Source organism: Chenopodium album, chromosome 23 (assembly GCF_948465745.1).
Source record: "Chenopodium album chromosome 23, dcCheAlbu1.1, whole genome shotgun sequence".
NCBI classification, from domain to species: Eukaryota; Viridiplantae; Streptophyta; class Magnoliopsida; order Caryophyllales; family Amaranthaceae; genus Chenopodium; species Chenopodium album.
The window spans coordinates 1,469,814-1,486,787 of NC_137856.1; the positions used below are offsets into that span (position 1 = coordinate 1,469,814).

Sequence of the window (16,974 nt, forward strand, 5' to 3'; positions counted from 1 at the left end):
CAAGATCTACTTCCTTACCATCTTAGCCAATAACAATTGATGTCATCTATGCATATAAATTTAACTATAAATGACATGTATCAATTGAAAAGGAAATACGAAATAAGCAGTTTGAAAAAAAATAAGAGGAATAAAATCAACATTTCACAAACATTAGTGTTAAAAATTATCTTTCTATACTCTTTATCAATTTGTAACATTATTTTTAACATTTATGCATAACATACATAATCGATGATAATATATTTCATTTTTTCCAAAAAAAATAATAATATATTTCATAAAAAAAAAACAATTTATGATTATCAAAGTGGTAACCCGGTGCAACGCCCGGGCCGCACACTAGCTCTAAATTATTACACTTGTATCATGAGTCAAAAAAAGAAATTATTATACTCGTATTAATGCGAGTCTGAATTTAAATCAGATATTTTTAGAGTTGATCTGATCAAGTATTGACACCTTTTATTTTCATACTATCTAACTGTCTTCATCTTTAATAATTATTTGCATGTTGTTATTTTTGACTTTATTACTCAATCGTTTATCGAATTGAATTGATGAGAGACAAAAGGTTAAATTCAAGTTTCTCTGAGATAAATTTATGGATACATCTCAACTCACAGCCTGAGAGGAGATAAACTAAATTGTTAATCTCTGAGATTAACCTGGGCTCCCTCAAGACAAAGTAGTATGATCAAATGCATGTTATGCGAGAGTAAAGTTATGATTCCTATTTGGTAAAATTGGTATAAACCACCTTTCTTTGTCTAACTTTTTTGAAAAAACCACCTTTTATGTTTTTTTTTATTTACTAAACCACCTTTTAAGTACCTAAATTCTCTATTGCACCACCCCTATTTCAAATTTTGACGAAAAATTTAACTAAGACATCAAAGGGGCCCACAACTTGTGTTTTTCGCTCCTAAATCATGTATTTTTTTCACCCCCAAAATCAATTGACCCTTCCCTCTATATAAATGCATGACTAAATTGAGTAAAGCTCTAAAAAAACTAAACCTAATTTTGCTACAAAAATTAAATTTAGTATTTTTTTTTTTATTCTCAAACCCTAAATTGAGGTAATTGAAGTGGATGGTTGAGATGGAAGGGAAGGTTTTGCTGTTGTTGATGATTTGGAAGTGGATGGTTGAGACGCAATCTATTAGATTTGAAATAAGGGTGGTGCAATAAAAAATTTAGGTACTTAAAAGGTGGTTTAGTAAATAAAAAAGCATAAAAGGTGGTTTTTTTTAAAAAAGTTGGACAATAAAGGTGGTTTATACCAATTTTACCTTCCTATTTAAATATAGAACAAAACCTTAAATGAAATGTGGGGTATACAATAAGGAAGGATGGAGTATAATTTTAGGTGAAACATCTTAAGGACAAGTGAACTTAACATCGACTAATTGGTTTTGGATGAAACAAATTTTGGACTTAAGGTTAACATAATATTTGAACCATTAGAGATTGCTTGTAGATGTATCTAAATGCATTGTAACTTTACAAGTGATCAATGTTGAACCTCTATATATATTTTTATTTGTCGATTTTATTTAGTCTTTCTCGTATCCGTTATAACATTGTATAAAAGTATTTGCCATTGTAACATTGTATAAAAGTATTTGCCATTGTACAAAGATAAGCAAGTCATTTACAATACTAGTAGATTAGAAATTTGAAGTTGTTAACATTTGCTTATAAAGGCCACCAAGCTGTTCTTGAAGCTGCACTATGATCTTTTCTTCTTCAGCAATTGTGTCCAAAAGCCTCTTATTTTCCTCTCTTAACACAACAAATTCACTAATCACCTCCTCAACCTTGGCTTGAATTGCATCATCACTTAACTCGAACACACTCTCCACGGCTCGAACCACTCGCCACAAGCTCACCACCACCAACAATCCTCCACCAACCCTCGCTAAGGCCAGCTCTAACACCAATGCCACCACTACAACCACACCATCAACAACATAGCCTAGCTTCTCGAAAAATGCCCTTCCTAACCCTACACACAAAAGGATTGTTTTCAAAAATAAGAGGCCTAGAATTGCAATTCCAACCCAATGAAACCATGTTTCTAGTCTTCTTCCTTCCACATTTTTGCATTTGGTTGGTGTTAAAGAGGAAGAGAGCTCAATAAAGGATATCGCGAGATCAAATATTAGTAGAATAATCACGACGATATGAGCGTGAGGGGATTCTAGGATATTCACTAGATGAAGTCTCCATGGTGCAACATCATTGCTTAGATCATTAGTTGTGGTGGACTTGAAAGTTTTTCGTTGATAGTTTTCCCTACGCCTACACAACTTAATGAGACCTTGGATAGAGGATTCCGTGTTTGTAATCCAAGAATTTAATTTGGGGGGAGGGTGTGATTGCTCGATTTGGCTCGAGAAATTAGCCATCATATTGGTAGGGAAATCATATAGATCTTCGGTGAATATGTTACTATATAGTATCAAGAATTAGGCACATGATAATATAAGGATGACATTGATGTAAAATTAAATTAAGGTGCAAGAAAACCTTGGTTTATGCATGTATTGCTTTTTGTTTACGTTGATGTCTTCTTTCTCTGCCAAAAGAGTAGTAGTATGAGGTGTATCAAAAGTTTAGAGATGCGTTAAGGGATGTACGAAGTAGTACATATTATTAACATACGCGATTGCACGACTATTATGTATGCATGACTTGTCTATTTGTAAAGTTAAGCAAAGAAGATGAGCCCAAAATACATCACAAGCGCATAACATATACTTGTATAATTTAAAATGTATTGTTAGTCATACTTCATCACCTTTAAATTTCATTAATTCTACACATCCACAATGTTTAGCACGCAGATCTTCCGATCTCCAACAGCAATGACAATCAGTGCCCAAAATGAGAATCAATATGAGATTCAAATTCAACTTCCAAGTATGTATGTCACTTCGACATAAATATATGTGCATCCTGCAGCTCGAATGATGATTTTGATTCATAAGTTTGCGTCCTCCTGTTACATCCTTTTGTCCGATTCTATCAAGAAAGAGGTAATTACTCCGTATTAGTTAAGAACAAGTTAGGAAAATTACACCAGATAAAATTACCAATAGAACCAAAGGAAAGACGCGCAAGTAGAGGCAACTAGCCTGACTCATTGGTGTAATATCAGACTTAAGTCTTCCTAAACTGTAACAATAATACGAACACCACTAAGCAAAAATCAAATGCAAGACCCTAGTAAAGCGAGATTGATGTACCTTGGTAACTAGATTAGTTGATTTACATGATGAACTTGGTAATCTGCTCCAAGACTTCAACACTGGCATACGTTTGGACAGTCTGTTATTACAATCTGCACCATCATCAGTGAGCTCTGATTTACAGTCAACCTGATTTTTTCTCCTATGTTTTCCGTCTATATCCAGGGCTGTAACAGAAGTGCAACTTAAGTCATCCATTTCATCAACCTCTTCTAAAGTGCAATGCTTTGCAGTAGCGAAAATCTCTGCCATAGTCTTCATTTTGCGCCTCCACTTCCTTGTTTTATCCCCCTCTCGCGCTGATATTACACTAGGACTTATGGGTGTAACCTCATTCCTGTACCTGTAATCCGGACTAAACACATCAGAAGGATTCGCTTTCTCTTGTTTATGGTCATTACACGAAAGGGTTACTAACTGGACTTGTTCAGATTTCATAGATATTGTTGCTTCAACGGATAAGTCATGATCATTTCCTACATTCGCCACGTTTCCCTTGTCATATGAGATACTTGTGTCAAGTACACCTCGAGCTTCAAGAGGTGGAAGCACGTTTGTAACACCATACTCAAGGCACGATTTTAAGTATTTCTCCGGGAATGGCCAGTTCTGAAATATATTCTTTTGACGCGAAAGATAAACATAATGTCTGCAGGGGAAAATAACATCAGAATAGTGTGATACACTTATACTTGCAGCTCATTAGAAAATTCTGCAGCTAGAATTTACAGAAGCTGATAAACTAATACCTAACATTTATGAAATGGTAAAGCAGAAGGGTTGCAGAACAACAAGAAGTGCATAACTTCAGAGACAGTACATGCTATTGATTTACCAAGGTGAAAATATGAAAACTTAACAGGTTTACGGTAAAAAAACATACCACATTCAATTTATTGGAGTGTTTAATGAAATTTGTTTACAAGTTCATAGAATCGAGTACGGAGTACGGATTATATTAACAAAATCAAGCCCTTGTACCAGCTTGCCTTATACCTTCTAAATTTCCAATTGAATTAAAGAACATGTTAAATCAACATTAAAGCATATGATCCTCAAACAGCTAATATAGTGCAAGTTGGAAGTGATTAACTGATTATACACTCCCTCTCTACTTCTCTAGCGAAAGTGTTATTACTTTGTTGCAAAATAATAAGAAACGGAGGTAGTATATGTAAGAGACCGTCTCATACCAAGATTTTACAAAGACCTTATTTTCGGACATAAAATAAACTGACGGTTTCAACAACTTCAGACTACAATAGGATTAATTATACAATACAATTAACACTTGTCCAGATTTAGGTATAGAAAACTACACTGTGAACGTGTTAATTAATTTCGGACAGAAGGAGCATATAACGTACCTTATAGAGAAGAGCTCGGTGCATGATTCAGCGGTAGTCTCAGTGCAAACATGAAATCGCTCCGCCGGGCTTTTGGCTTTCTCCATGTTATTCATCTGTTGGAGCTCATAATGCTGCATCATTACCAAAATTTAAAAAATCACCTGATGAAAACAAAAGTTGCAAAAAAGATAACTTAGACAGTGTAGTTTAGTTTCTTATAAAAATCTGAAAAGGAGGAAGCAGGGGACATACCAAACATAAATAATCCTTACACCATAGTACTTATCATAGATACATGAAAGGGTATAGATTAAATTATTAGTACTACAAAAAATTCATTAAATAAAAACCCATGATGGAGAAGCAGGAACAGAACCCACAATAAAAAATTAAAAAAAAAGCCATAAATTAGAAAGTGGAAGACAAAATAATCGGAATTCACGAATGCTTAAATCATACTCCGTACGTACTAAAAGAAATACAAGAAGATTATTTGTGGGCGCAGGGATTGTTATTTGTTACTGCTAAAAAGTCAAGTGGTTGAACCAACAAATGAAGATTTTATTTAATGAGTTGAGAAAGAGTGTGAAATTGTGCAAGTGATTTTATGTTGGCAGAATGAAGGTAGGGACTAGGGAGTGAATGTGAATATGTTGTGATGGAGCAATCTTGTACGGCAACCACTCTTCACTTCTAGTCTTTATGCCCACAATCTTTTTTTTCCCTAAAAAGAACTAATTTACTTTGATGACAAAAGTAATTGTACAGTTAATCAAGTATTATCTGATCCAGGGCAACACCTCTTGATAAGAAACTTCACTTTACAACCGTTTGTACCATTTTAAGATACAGCCAATACTAAATTTTTAACCATGTATTGTCAAGGCATAAGCAAATGGGTAAAGTAATATCATTAGTTTCTTGTACATAGAAAAATTGCCCATTTTTATATAGCAAAAATTTTATGTCTCTATCTCTATTGATATTATTGATATGAAATTACTTGGGATATATAAAAATATTCTCTTAAATTTTTAATCATGAAAAGAAGAATTTGAATACAAAAAGACTTTTTAGTTTGGATTGGAGGCAGTATTAGTTTTTTTTTTTTTTTTTTTTTTTTTAAGATTAGAAAATTAGTGTAAATTCAGCCAAAATGAAATACAAACTTTAATACTAGTACGACGTATGTAACAAACCCTTAGCCTCTACAAAGACACCACCTTGAGCAACAAATAGAGCAATCAAAGGATTTTCTTTGTACCAGCTTAAGATCGAACGAAACCAACTAGATATCAAAGATTGAATTTACAGCCCATATTTAAAAAAAAAAAAAAAAAAAAAAAAAAAAAAAAAAAAAAAAAAAAACTACTTATAATAATTATTATTCTCTGTTATCCCTCTTGACTGTATCAACCACTGTAGGATGCTAAATTTTCTTTCCAGAGTGCAATTGGATTAATTGATTGTCCAATCAAACATATATTCAGGGATAAAAAAAAGAAATAGTCCTATACACTTGTACATTTGTAATTTTGTACATATCTAGCACAGGCAAGAGGCAACACAGGACCACACCAGCATAATTTCACTTATTTGGGCTATATGGTAATGCACATTTTTTTTTTTCACCCATAATAAAACAGATAAATTGCTTCTCCCATCTGAGGTTAATAGTTGCGTATTATCTTAAATACAGAGTCATAATAATTTATGACCATATTTCGATATCACTAAAGATGAGTGATTTTGCTATTATCAAGGGTCTTTTGAAAAATCATGTCATATCCTTAATCATGAGAGATTAAGAAGACAATGTGATAATGACTTTTGAAACGTGAGAGTGCGCTATTAGACAAAGAAGCACCATTTAAAATAGCATGTCACACATTATTCAACTCCATTGTTCAATATAGCATAAAGTTATCGTACACAAGGATGATAAAATGCAAGACAAAAAAATTTATATGCATTACTCAGTACTCACTTGGAAGCAGATCCAGGAACTGTAGCACTTAGCCAAATAAGTTCACAAACACATTCCTTCTTCCAACTCAAAAAGGCTTGATAGTATATATACACTGAAGTTGACTCAGCTTGGCTAACTTAGCCACTTCCGTCACTTAAGACCAACAAGAATTCATAGAGCAATATTCACCTGCTGTCCATAGACTACGCCTTTTGGCCTGATCACTCACCTTCAATGGATGAACCTAGCAGAGATTCCCTTAGGCCCTTGGGACATAATTTTCACCAATGAACATAGAAGAGATTTTACTTCGAAAAAAAATATTCAGATCTTGTAAAGAGTGACATATCATTAAGCACCATTGATTGAATACTGATAGTGAGGGGCTCAAGCAAACTTGCTCCACTTTAACTCAATTTTTCTCTTCATCTTTTTCAACAATGAGTTGGGATTCTGGACGGGGATTCAATACTTCAATGAAAAACCATAATGAAATTCAGTAAACCATAATGAAACTCAGTAAACCAAAAGGCTTAAAACCTATACCATAAAACAAATCCAGTGATTACAATCACCACTTGGATGCAAAACAAGAATATAGTACTAGGTTTCCTAACCTCTTATCAGAAGACGACAAATGTGTACATATTGCATGAGCTGATACTAATGCCAGTTGATGTCATACTCAACCCAAACATGCGCGGTATATGCAACATATGTATTAGCCTAATTTAAAGTATGTGTTCATCGATTACCTTTCACTCTTCCACTCTTCTGCCTTCTTCCGGGTTTTCCTTTTCTGGTTGATGTTGCAAACAGGAGTACGACACCATGGTGAATTGGCTACTTGAGACAAGCTGATTTACCTTAGAGGATTGAGGTTCCAACTGCACTTAGCAGGTAAGCCGATAATAAGAATAAATACCAGAAGACGAACAAAATAATGGAAAAAAATAATGATTAAAAAACACCCATAGTAGTGATAGAACACAATAAAATTATATTGAGAGTGGAGCAATACCTAGGTAAATCACATGTATCATATTTATACTTTCTTGTTGCACTTTCCCTGCAAGAAGTGAGTTGATCCACATCATTGGTTCACATTCTTCCCATATGGACCTTGTTTCCCAAATTAAGGTGCTCGGACAAGATAAAACTATTGAGAGATGTATAATGACATGATGTACCAAGACTACCAACTAAGGATAACTCAATTGTTCATCTACTTCAACCCAACTCCATGCTGCACACTTTTCCACTCCTTTTGGCTTCATCAATTTTCTGATATTGGCAGCCTCATCCCATAAGCCAGCTTCAGCATAAATGTGAGCCATTGTTAGGTATGCAGCAGAATCCTGTGGCTGCAGAGCAAAGAGCCGATTAGCAACCTCTCTTCCCAATTCCACGGCACCATATGTTTTGCAGCAACTCAATAGCGAACTCAATATGACAGAATTAGGATCAAAAGGCATCTCATCCATCAATTGCATTGCCTTTCTTATATGCCCTTGTCTAGCATACAAGTCAATTAGACAAGCATATTGGTCCGTTGTAGGAGACAGATCATAATCCTTTATCATCTTGTTGAAGTTCTCTACAGCTCTATCAAGTAAACCCGCATGATTACATGCACTGAGCACTGCAGTAAAGCAAATATGATCAGGGAAAAGCCCTTTGCCCAACATGTGATCAAACAGCTCTAGCGCCTCTATTGCTCTTCCACTCTGAGCATACCCTGAAATTAGAGTTGTCCACAAAACATAGTTCTTTACAATTGTTTGATCAAAAACATAACGAGCTTCATCAATGCTACCGCTTTTTGAGTACATGTCAATCAGAGCGCTCAAAACAAACAGATTGGTCAAAGAACCTAATTTTATTACCAATCCATGCACCTGCCTCCCAACCTGGAGAACTGATAGCCTCCCAGATGCATGCAAAATGCTGCTCATGGTGAAATCAGTAGAGCTGATACCCTGATTTCTCATACGTAAAAACAGTCTGACAGCATTTTCAACGTAGAGGTTATGGCAGTGACAAGCAATCATTGAGTTGTAGACAATACTATCCCTAGTTGCTGCCTCATTGAAAATCAAAACAGCAGCATCTACACTCCCACATTTTGAGTAATAATCAATCAAGGAGCTAACCACGAAATTGTCAACCATAAAACCAAGCTTTATAACATGAGCATGAACTAGTAAGCCTTGTTTAAGAGGTTCTTTTTCAGCAGAACAGGCAGCAATAACACTAACATAAGTGAAGCAATTAGGCTGAATATCGCTTGATAACATCTTCTTGAACAAGAAGTTGGCTTCAACTCCACATCCATAATGTAGATACCCCGATATAATAGATGTCCATGACACTTCATCATGCTGCTTCATTTCATTAAACATGCTCCTAGCATCTTCAATCCCAAAACACTTTGCATAAAAATCAACAAGCGCGCTACTCAATATTAAATTATCTCCATAACCATACTGAATTATCTTCGCGTGTATTTGCAAACCCAGTTGGGAATTTCGAATCTTTGTACACGAATTAAGGGCTGTACATAAATCATACTTGTTCACATTAGTTCCAACATGTACCTTTCTCCAAAACACCCTTCTAAACTTCCACAGAGATGTCTTAGTTGATAGATATATCAACCTACTTCCCCATGAAACCATTATTCTTCAACAACTTCTGACTTCTAATGGAAATTTCATTGACCAGCCGATATGCACTAATGGAATACTGGTTACAGCAAAACAGACGAACATTCGATGTTGTGATATAATCGCATCATATCCTCCATTCTTGACCATCATCAAAGATTCAAAGTTCCAACCATAAGAATTTGAAAGATTATCAATAGAACACCACTCTTACTATCAAATAAATTAAAATATAAATAACTAAAGTAATCAATCAGGTTTCTATTGCTCTGTTTTTGGTCATCTGGTGTTAAATTATAAACCCAGAAACTTATGAAATTGAACTAATTTAATCACAATTTTTAGTTCCTAAAACATCAAAACAACCCCAGATGAAGGGAATTTCATCGAACACTTAATATGCATGACATATAACTACAAATTTACATAAATATATTAATCTAATAAACAGAAAAAACCCAGCATGTTATACGATGAGATTGATAAAGTTAGCACCTTTCAGAATTGAACAGCAAGAACAGATAAATCAAAGAAAAAATTAAATTAAAAATAATGTAAGTAGATTGAGGAATTTTGACAAACACATGGTGTGCAACTAAATTTACGAAGTATAAAGCTCAAGCAGAGAAATGAAATTATACAAAGTTTGCAAAACACAAGACACTTGCATACCAGATATAAGTTGTAGCTCCAATTTTTTCGAAGCAAGGTTGAGACATGAAATTCAACCGCCATTTATGCTCTTTTTAAAAATAAAATTTTAAAAAGTTTTTTTTTTTTTTTTTTTTTTTTTTTTTGGCCAACGTGAATCCTAATTACGGAGTACTATTCATGTTAGCCGACCTAAAATTATTTTGGAACTAAGGCGTTATTGTTGTTGGGCAAGGTGAATCCTATATATGTGGGGTTATTGATAATATATGGTGTAATTATAAAATGTACGGTTTACCGAGTATTTTTTATAAAAGTCACTCACCCATAGGCATAGTTTACATCAATGGGCTAGCCATTTAGTAAGTGGGTTGGGTTTAATGGTTTATGATGTGAGTCTAGTTTGTGAGAGTTATGAGGAAATGTTAGATCTATGAAATTGTAGGTGAAACTGTAAGTTGTAATTTTAATTCCAATTTTATATTGTTTTATTTTTTTGGTATTTAAAAACCCAAGTGATGAGATTCGATTTGATTCGATTACAGGATTAATAATTTTCATGTTTATTGATGTGACAGTGACTATTTGGGGTAAAATAGATCAAAATCTACTATTACCAAGGACCTCGGCTCTTTTGGTAATATAGATTAAATTCTACTCAATACTTTGCAAGTGTCAATTTACAATGTACAACCGATTATACATTATACATAGTAATTAGTACAATCAAAATCATCACTATCTTCGATCCTCAAATTCCAATACTATCTTCAACCTCTAAATCTCACACGGTACCATACTACCATATACCAAGAGAACAACTATCGTTTTAGTTTATTAAATTAGTAACCTCAAAAGATGTAATCATACAAACATTAAAACATAATCATGCAACTAATATAACTCATTAATCCCACTTGACCTTTAAAAAAAAGAGACAGAAAAGCAAGAGAAGACTTCTACCAAATCAAACACACACAAAAAAAGTCAAGAACCCAAATAAAAATTCAAAAGAAACCACACATACACACTGTAGTAGAACCAAAATTCCAGGTCATGAACAGAAAAACAGTGGTCCTTTGATAATAGACAACTCATTTCATTTCACCAAAAAATTGTTTAAGAAATTATCCTCAATTCCCCATCAAATTTACCTTTTCACTCAATCTCTAAAAAGCAAAAAAATTAGAAGCAAAAATAAACCCCAACTCACTTTCTCAGCTTCTCTTCTCAGTACTACTACTTCTACTTCTTACAGATTCTCCCCTTTTTCTTTCCTGTTACTTTCAAAGTTTCAACCTTTTTGCTTAAATTTCCAATCTTTTTCAATTTTAGGGTATTAATTTCATCTGGGTGTTCTTCAATTCTTTTCAATTTTCAATTTTTTTTCTTGGGATTGAAAATGTATCCAAGATTTATTCAACCCCATCACCATAATCCTCAGCATCAGCAGCAACAACAGCAGCAACTCCATGAATCTTTAAGTGTAATGGCGGGTCCCATTGATGAGATTCATCAAGTGGGTCCCACTTCCACTTCTGCCGCCGCAACAGGGGACCCACGTTTGGTGTTGACTTCCGATCCAAAGCCGCGTCTCCGGTGGACTGCTGACCTCCATGAACGCTTTGTTGATGCTGTCACTCAGCTTGGCGGGCCCAACAGTTAGTTTTTAATCTTTTAATTTCTTTTTTGGATCTGATAAATTAACTTTTTTTTGGTTTTTGATTTTTAAGGTTTTGCTGATTTTGTTTTATGGGTAGTATCTAGTAGTATGACATTGTTGATTTGGTGTGCATTTATGACTTTGAGTTGTTTGACCTTTATTTGTTTTGTAATTATTGTGGTTTCTTTTTGTACTTTTGTTTGATGCTATTTATTGTGTAAATGGGTTGATTTTGTTTTGTGGAATTAAAGGGGGTAATGTAAATGTGGTGATAATGTTGGGTTTTTTTGGGTGTATAGATAGCCATTAGCCGTGAAAGTAGAGATGTAGACGGGATTTGATCCCGGGTATGGTACAAGTACCGACCCTCTAAGACTTTACCGACTAAGCTAGCTCATATCCACATTGTTGGTGTTAATTGTGCAAAATGGTTTATACTTTAATGTACTTTGTTGTAGTGTGTCTGAAGATGGTAAGTTGGGTGTTGGAACACCTAGAATCATAGAATATGGTGATCTTATGGTTGATACTAGAAATGGTTCTTGGATAGTGCCATTTGTGGAATTGGATTTTTTGGAGATTAGGGTGGGTGGAATTAAGGTGATGGGGTTATTGTTATAATAATGTATGGAATTATGAAGAAATGTGGATTTTTGTTTGGGTATTCTTTCTAAATTTGGGGTGCCTGCAAGATGCTTGAGGAGAAATTATATGTTCTTCACAATTTAGGCTTCCCTCTTATTGGTCAGTAAAATATTGTATTTCCTTATAAACGAAGTTGTTGGTCATTCTACATAAGTGGCAATGTAACATAGAGGCTAACTGCAATTCTGTTTTGATAAAAGATGGCATCATATGCTGTTGTGTGGTACACGAAAGTGAGAGGGGATATGGACTTACAGAGTATTAGTAAGGTTTTATGGTAGTCCCAATGTATAGGAGAAAGTGATACGGTGAAAGAAGTGCTTCAAGTTATTGTTGTAGAGATTTTGATTAATTTTGCTTTCGTAGAAGGTCAAATGGATCCGTGCCATTTGATGTATTGTTAAAAAACCTGTGGCTCTTTGCTGCAATGCTGCCTCATAGAGTTTTTGTGTAGCAAGGGATGCTGAATTGCTGATAATGAAGTTGAAGTACATTGTTAGGACTTTCCTTTGACATGTGTGATTATGAGATGCCATCTTTGGTATGCTTTTGAGAGTTGTTTGCAATAGGAAATTGAATTTGTTTTTTTGATATGCTACGGAGAGCTTTAGGGATGCCAATGTAACGCGTTGCATATCCAAATGTAATCTTGTACTATTATCCATCATACTATCTACTTAGACCTATAAACCATAAACTCTTACAGATGATGATGCCTTTGAAGCTTAATTCACTTGAATGGCTTGTAGGTGATCCTCATTTGTGTGTGTGTGTTTTTTTTGTTTTTGTTTTGGGGGGGGGGGGGGGGGGGGGGAGTATATTATCAATCTAATTATCTAATACGAAGAATTTTTTTTAGAACTGCGTGATAATTAATTTTGTTGGAAGTGCTATACTGCTTTGTGAATTTTAATTATAGAAATAGTCTGTGTACTGGTTCATGGCTATAGGCAAAGCTGTGTACCTGTGGACCTACCCAAACCTGGCATATGGCAAGTATATGTTGGGCTATTACATTGTCAATGCTGCTGCTGCTGCTGCTACACTGAATAACTTATAGCTTTCCTATTGAATGTCTAGTTTTTTGTTCTGAATGCTTTTTATAGATTTATTACTTGATCATGTATAGCTTTTCTTATAGCCTGTCAATTTTGTTTTCCAAATTGGAGCCTTGCTTTCTTAGCAAGACCTTCATTGGTTTTGTCTACATTTGCTAGTTGTAAATAATGTCAACATATGATCTTCTAATGCATGTTTGAATGTGATTTATCTGTGCAGAAGCTACACCTAAGGCTATAATGCGGACAATGGGTGTGAAAGGATTGACTCTTTTCCATTTGAAAAGTCATCTTCAGGTTTAAGTTTGTCCTTTAACTATTTTCTCCACATGTTCAGAGAGTTAAATTGTGCAACCATTGTCAACCTTCTGGTAAGTATCTGATTTTTTTTTTTTTTTTCTATTTTTACATGGCAGAAATACAGATTAGGTAAGCAATCGGGGAAGGATATGATTGAGGCTCCAAAAGATGGTGCGTGTTACACTAAAATAAGTATTTATATAATTAAAGATGGCATCATATTCAAGTAATACAACATTCCATGCCGTAAAACAAATTCCTCAGATTTTTATCTAATCAAAATTCTTACTTTTCTTGTATCCTGTATACAAAGGAAATGTCTTGCTTGATTGTCTCATCTTTTTTTCATTAACATTTAACAAGCTTGCCAGTGCAACTTGATCAAATTGATTGCTCGTTTGGTACAAGGTCATGAATATAAGGGGAAAGTAATGAACTCATACGCCATTTTGTATAAATTGTTTCACGTCAATGTCCAAAGTAATGTAAATCCATTCCCAGTAATAGATTATGTCTCATTATAAATCCATGCATTATTATGGATTTTCACACAGGGCATTCTTTTTAAAGCTAAACTCAATTATTTAATTTGTAACTTTGTGCAAAGTGACTGGAAAATGGTCTCCTATGTATTATATTAGTGATGTTTCATTGACCTACAAAGTATGATGGTTCACATCCTATCGGGTTCTATATCTGTGTCCTTTAACTCCCAAGTCCCAATCCTACATATCTTTCCCAACAAAAAACAAATGTAAAATAGCTAGAACTTCTTTTAGTGTGAATATCCATAGCTAAAGTATTAAAACATTGGTCATCCACTAGAATTTGAAGTAATTAGTTTAGAAAAACACTTCTCTCATTCATCTTTACTGATCATCCACAATAATGAACAAAGGGATTTCAGCTTCATACCATTTGGAGAGCCCTCGCACGAGTAATTCTTCCTCAAGTTTGCCAACATCAGACATGGATGAGTAAGAATTTGAGAATCTTTACTCTTTTTTATATTTATCATCGCTTTCTTAGATCTTATGCTCTTTATACATCTAATATTGCAAACATTCATGGTGAATTGGGCTTGAAAAGGGGTTTTAAGGTTAAGGAGGCCTTGAGAACTCAAATGGAGGTGCAGACTAAACTACATTTGCAGGTTGAGGTATGTAAATTCCTCGGTTCTTGTGCATGCAACATTAAGGCTTTGCTCATTACACCCGAAAAATGTTTAATTGATTGGAACTTAGCTAAACTTCTTGGGTAGCCCTTTTTAAAACTTAACTTCTCTTAGGTGAAAAGAACAAGCCATAGAGTTGTTGATTTCTTTGCATGACTAATTATCTTTTGTGGTCTATCACTGATCAGTTCTGTGAGAAGTTGAAGGTAGTTGATCAATTTGTTTTGTTGTTTACTTACTGTAGGCTGAAAAGCACTTACAGATACGCCAAGATGCAGAGCGAAGATACATGGCAATGCTTGAGAGAGCGTGTAAGATCCTTGCAGATCAACTTATGGGGGTTGCAATTGCAGAAAATCACGTGCAGACACTTCAAGGTCAGGCATCGGAAACTAATTACTCTTTACAGTCCTTATAAATTGCCCAACTAACTCTATGTTTGGATAGCTATTGTGGAATGAAAGGGAGGAGAGGGGAACCTGGGGAGGGGGGGTGGTCAGAAAGGGAAATGAGGGGAGGGAAGGTGTGAGCCTTCATTTTTCGTTCAATTCTGTAAAGATTTGGTTTGTTTAAAGGGAAGGAAAATGGACTCCTCCAATTCCCTTCCCTTGCCTCTCCCAAGTCACATCCAAACAAGCATAGGCGAATATCTCACTTTCTCTTCTGCTCATTTCTTCATCTTACTCTATCCAAACACACTGTAAATCCCCAGAGGGATGACTGTTTTGCTGAAAGTTGTTTGACTGTTGACACGGTATAATGTTTTTGAGGTTTCAGAATGAATGATTTTTAGCTGTTGTGGAGCGCAAGGGCAATTATGGGCTTGGTTCAGTGAGCGTTGGATCTTGTTTGGAAGGACAGCTTAGCTTGCTTAATTTATGACAAATCTTAATCTATACAAATTGATGGAGTTTGCATTTCAGCTACCTGAAGTTGGAATTACAATCGTCAGTGGTGGACAAAGTGCTTGAATGATGCTGATTTGTGTAATACTTCTGTCAACCTTGCTGCATGTGTCATACTTGTACCCGGAAGAACGTAGAATCTGTAGCTTGTAAATTTAATTACTAATGTTTCTAACATGAGATGCATCTGCATCTCCTTTTATTCATATTCGAGGAAATACAAACTCAACGCCCTTTGTGGACTCTCATGCGCCCTTAGTACCAATTTTGTGCCTTGCCATTTGGTAATTCCACGTAGTAGTATATCCTCTTCAAATTTCATGACATTCTTAATTTCTAATGGATTGTAATTGTTGTAGTTTGCAACTTGGATGGGTGATTGCTCAAGGGACTTTGATTTTTCCTACTGATGTAACTGATGTCTATATGTGAATTAGTAGTTTAGTATCAATATTTTCATTATTGTTTTTCTTCTAGCTAATATCTTCATAATTAGTTTATTACTTATTTCTCATGAGTCATTTTTTTTTTCTATCATTTACTCTTTAGCTCGAAAAAAAAAAATCTTGAACATAATTTCTGTTTAAGTCTCAAGATATTGTCTCAAATGAATGATATCGCTCAACATTCTTTTCACCCCTTGTCCCTTGATTTAAACGATAGAATTACGAGAAAAATGTTGGAAAACTTGATTATACTAATTATACAACATCAATTTGAACCAACATTATCATATTATATACTTGGTATGTAATAATCAATTATGATTGATTTCAATTCATCCATGAATGTCAGATCTATGAAAAGCACATTTCCTTGAGCTCTTTTCACCCAACGATCATTATTCGAATTCCGGATTTTGGATGGTAGGATCAACTATTCCGTTACTAGGACCACATCATCGGCATTGGGGAAGATGGAACTACAATCCTCAGAACAAATTACAGCATTAAAAGCAACAAAATTAAAGATTTAAGTGCAATCAATTTGGAGGAATTCAGGGTTCATCGCTTTTGAATGGGAGAGAAAGCGAGACAATTAACATAAAAGTTATCATAAAATCAGGCGAGCCAATAATTGAAATTATATAATACAGAGTACAAATTAGCTATTCAATTTAGTGGGATTTTATTAATTAAGCAATCTGTTAATCAACATTTAACTAACTAAATTTAAAATCAAACTTAGATTAAATATTGAGAAATAAGTATGGCAATGTTCAAATTGGAGTACCTTGGCTTGTGGAGGATATATTATTACTAGTACAAAATATAGAAATAGATCGAGTTCATGTGCCATAGAAAAATAGCCTAATAACTACTATATTAAATGTCATA

The 16,974-nt window shown here is 34.5% G+C and overlaps 3 protein-coding genes across 5 annotated transcripts; 1 reads left to right on the forward strand and 2 right to left on the reverse strand.

Moving 5' to 3' along the window:
* Positions 1-2,893: 2,893 nt before the first annotated feature.
* Positions 2,894-5,042, reverse strand: LOC145609661 (uncharacterized). The gene is made up of 4 exons (XM_081665114.1): positions 4,859-5,042; positions 4,625-4,767; positions 3,255-3,906; positions 2,894-3,030 (listed from the first exon to the last, which is right to left on the reverse strand). Exons 2-4 carry the CDS (start codon positions 4,744-4,746, stop codon positions 2,938-2,940), a joined length of 867 nt encoding a protein of 288 aa, XP_081521240.1. The 5' UTR covers positions 4,747-4,767; positions 4,859-5,042; the 3' UTR covers positions 2,894-2,937.
* A 2,619-nt stretch (positions 5,043-7,661) lies between these two features.
* LOC145609369 (putative pentatricopeptide repeat-containing protein At3g47840) lies at positions 7,662-9,329 on the reverse strand. The gene has a single exon (XM_081664869.1). It carries the CDS (start codon positions 9,251-9,253, stop codon positions 7,778-7,780), a length of 1,476 nt encoding a protein of 491 aa, XP_081520995.1. The 5' UTR covers positions 9,254-9,329; the 3' UTR covers positions 7,662-7,777.
* Positions 9,330-10,802: 1,473 nt separating this feature from the next.
* On the forward strand, positions 10,803-16,113 carry LOC145608598 (protein PHR1-LIKE 2-like). 3 transcript variants are annotated; one of them, XM_081664211.1, is made up of 7 exons: positions 10,803-11,553; positions 13,479-13,555; positions 13,675-13,729; positions 14,466-14,535; positions 14,648-14,717; positions 14,977-15,109; positions 15,656-16,113. In XM_081664211.1, the coding sequence occupies exons 1-7, from the start codon at positions 11,295-11,297 to the stop codon at positions 15,661-15,663; spliced, it is 672 nt and encodes a 223-aa protein (XP_081520337.1). In that variant the 5' UTR covers positions 10,803-11,294; the 3' UTR covers positions 15,664-16,113. The 3 variants fall into 3 exon arrangements, with proteins under 3 accessions (XP_081520337.1, XP_081520335.1, XP_081520336.1); XM_081664209.1 differs by having other exon boundaries at positions 11,027-11,553; positions 14,457-14,535; XM_081664210.1 differs by having other exon boundaries at positions 11,038-11,553; positions 14,457-14,535; positions 15,510-16,113.
* Positions 16,114-16,974: the final 861 nt, after the last annotated feature.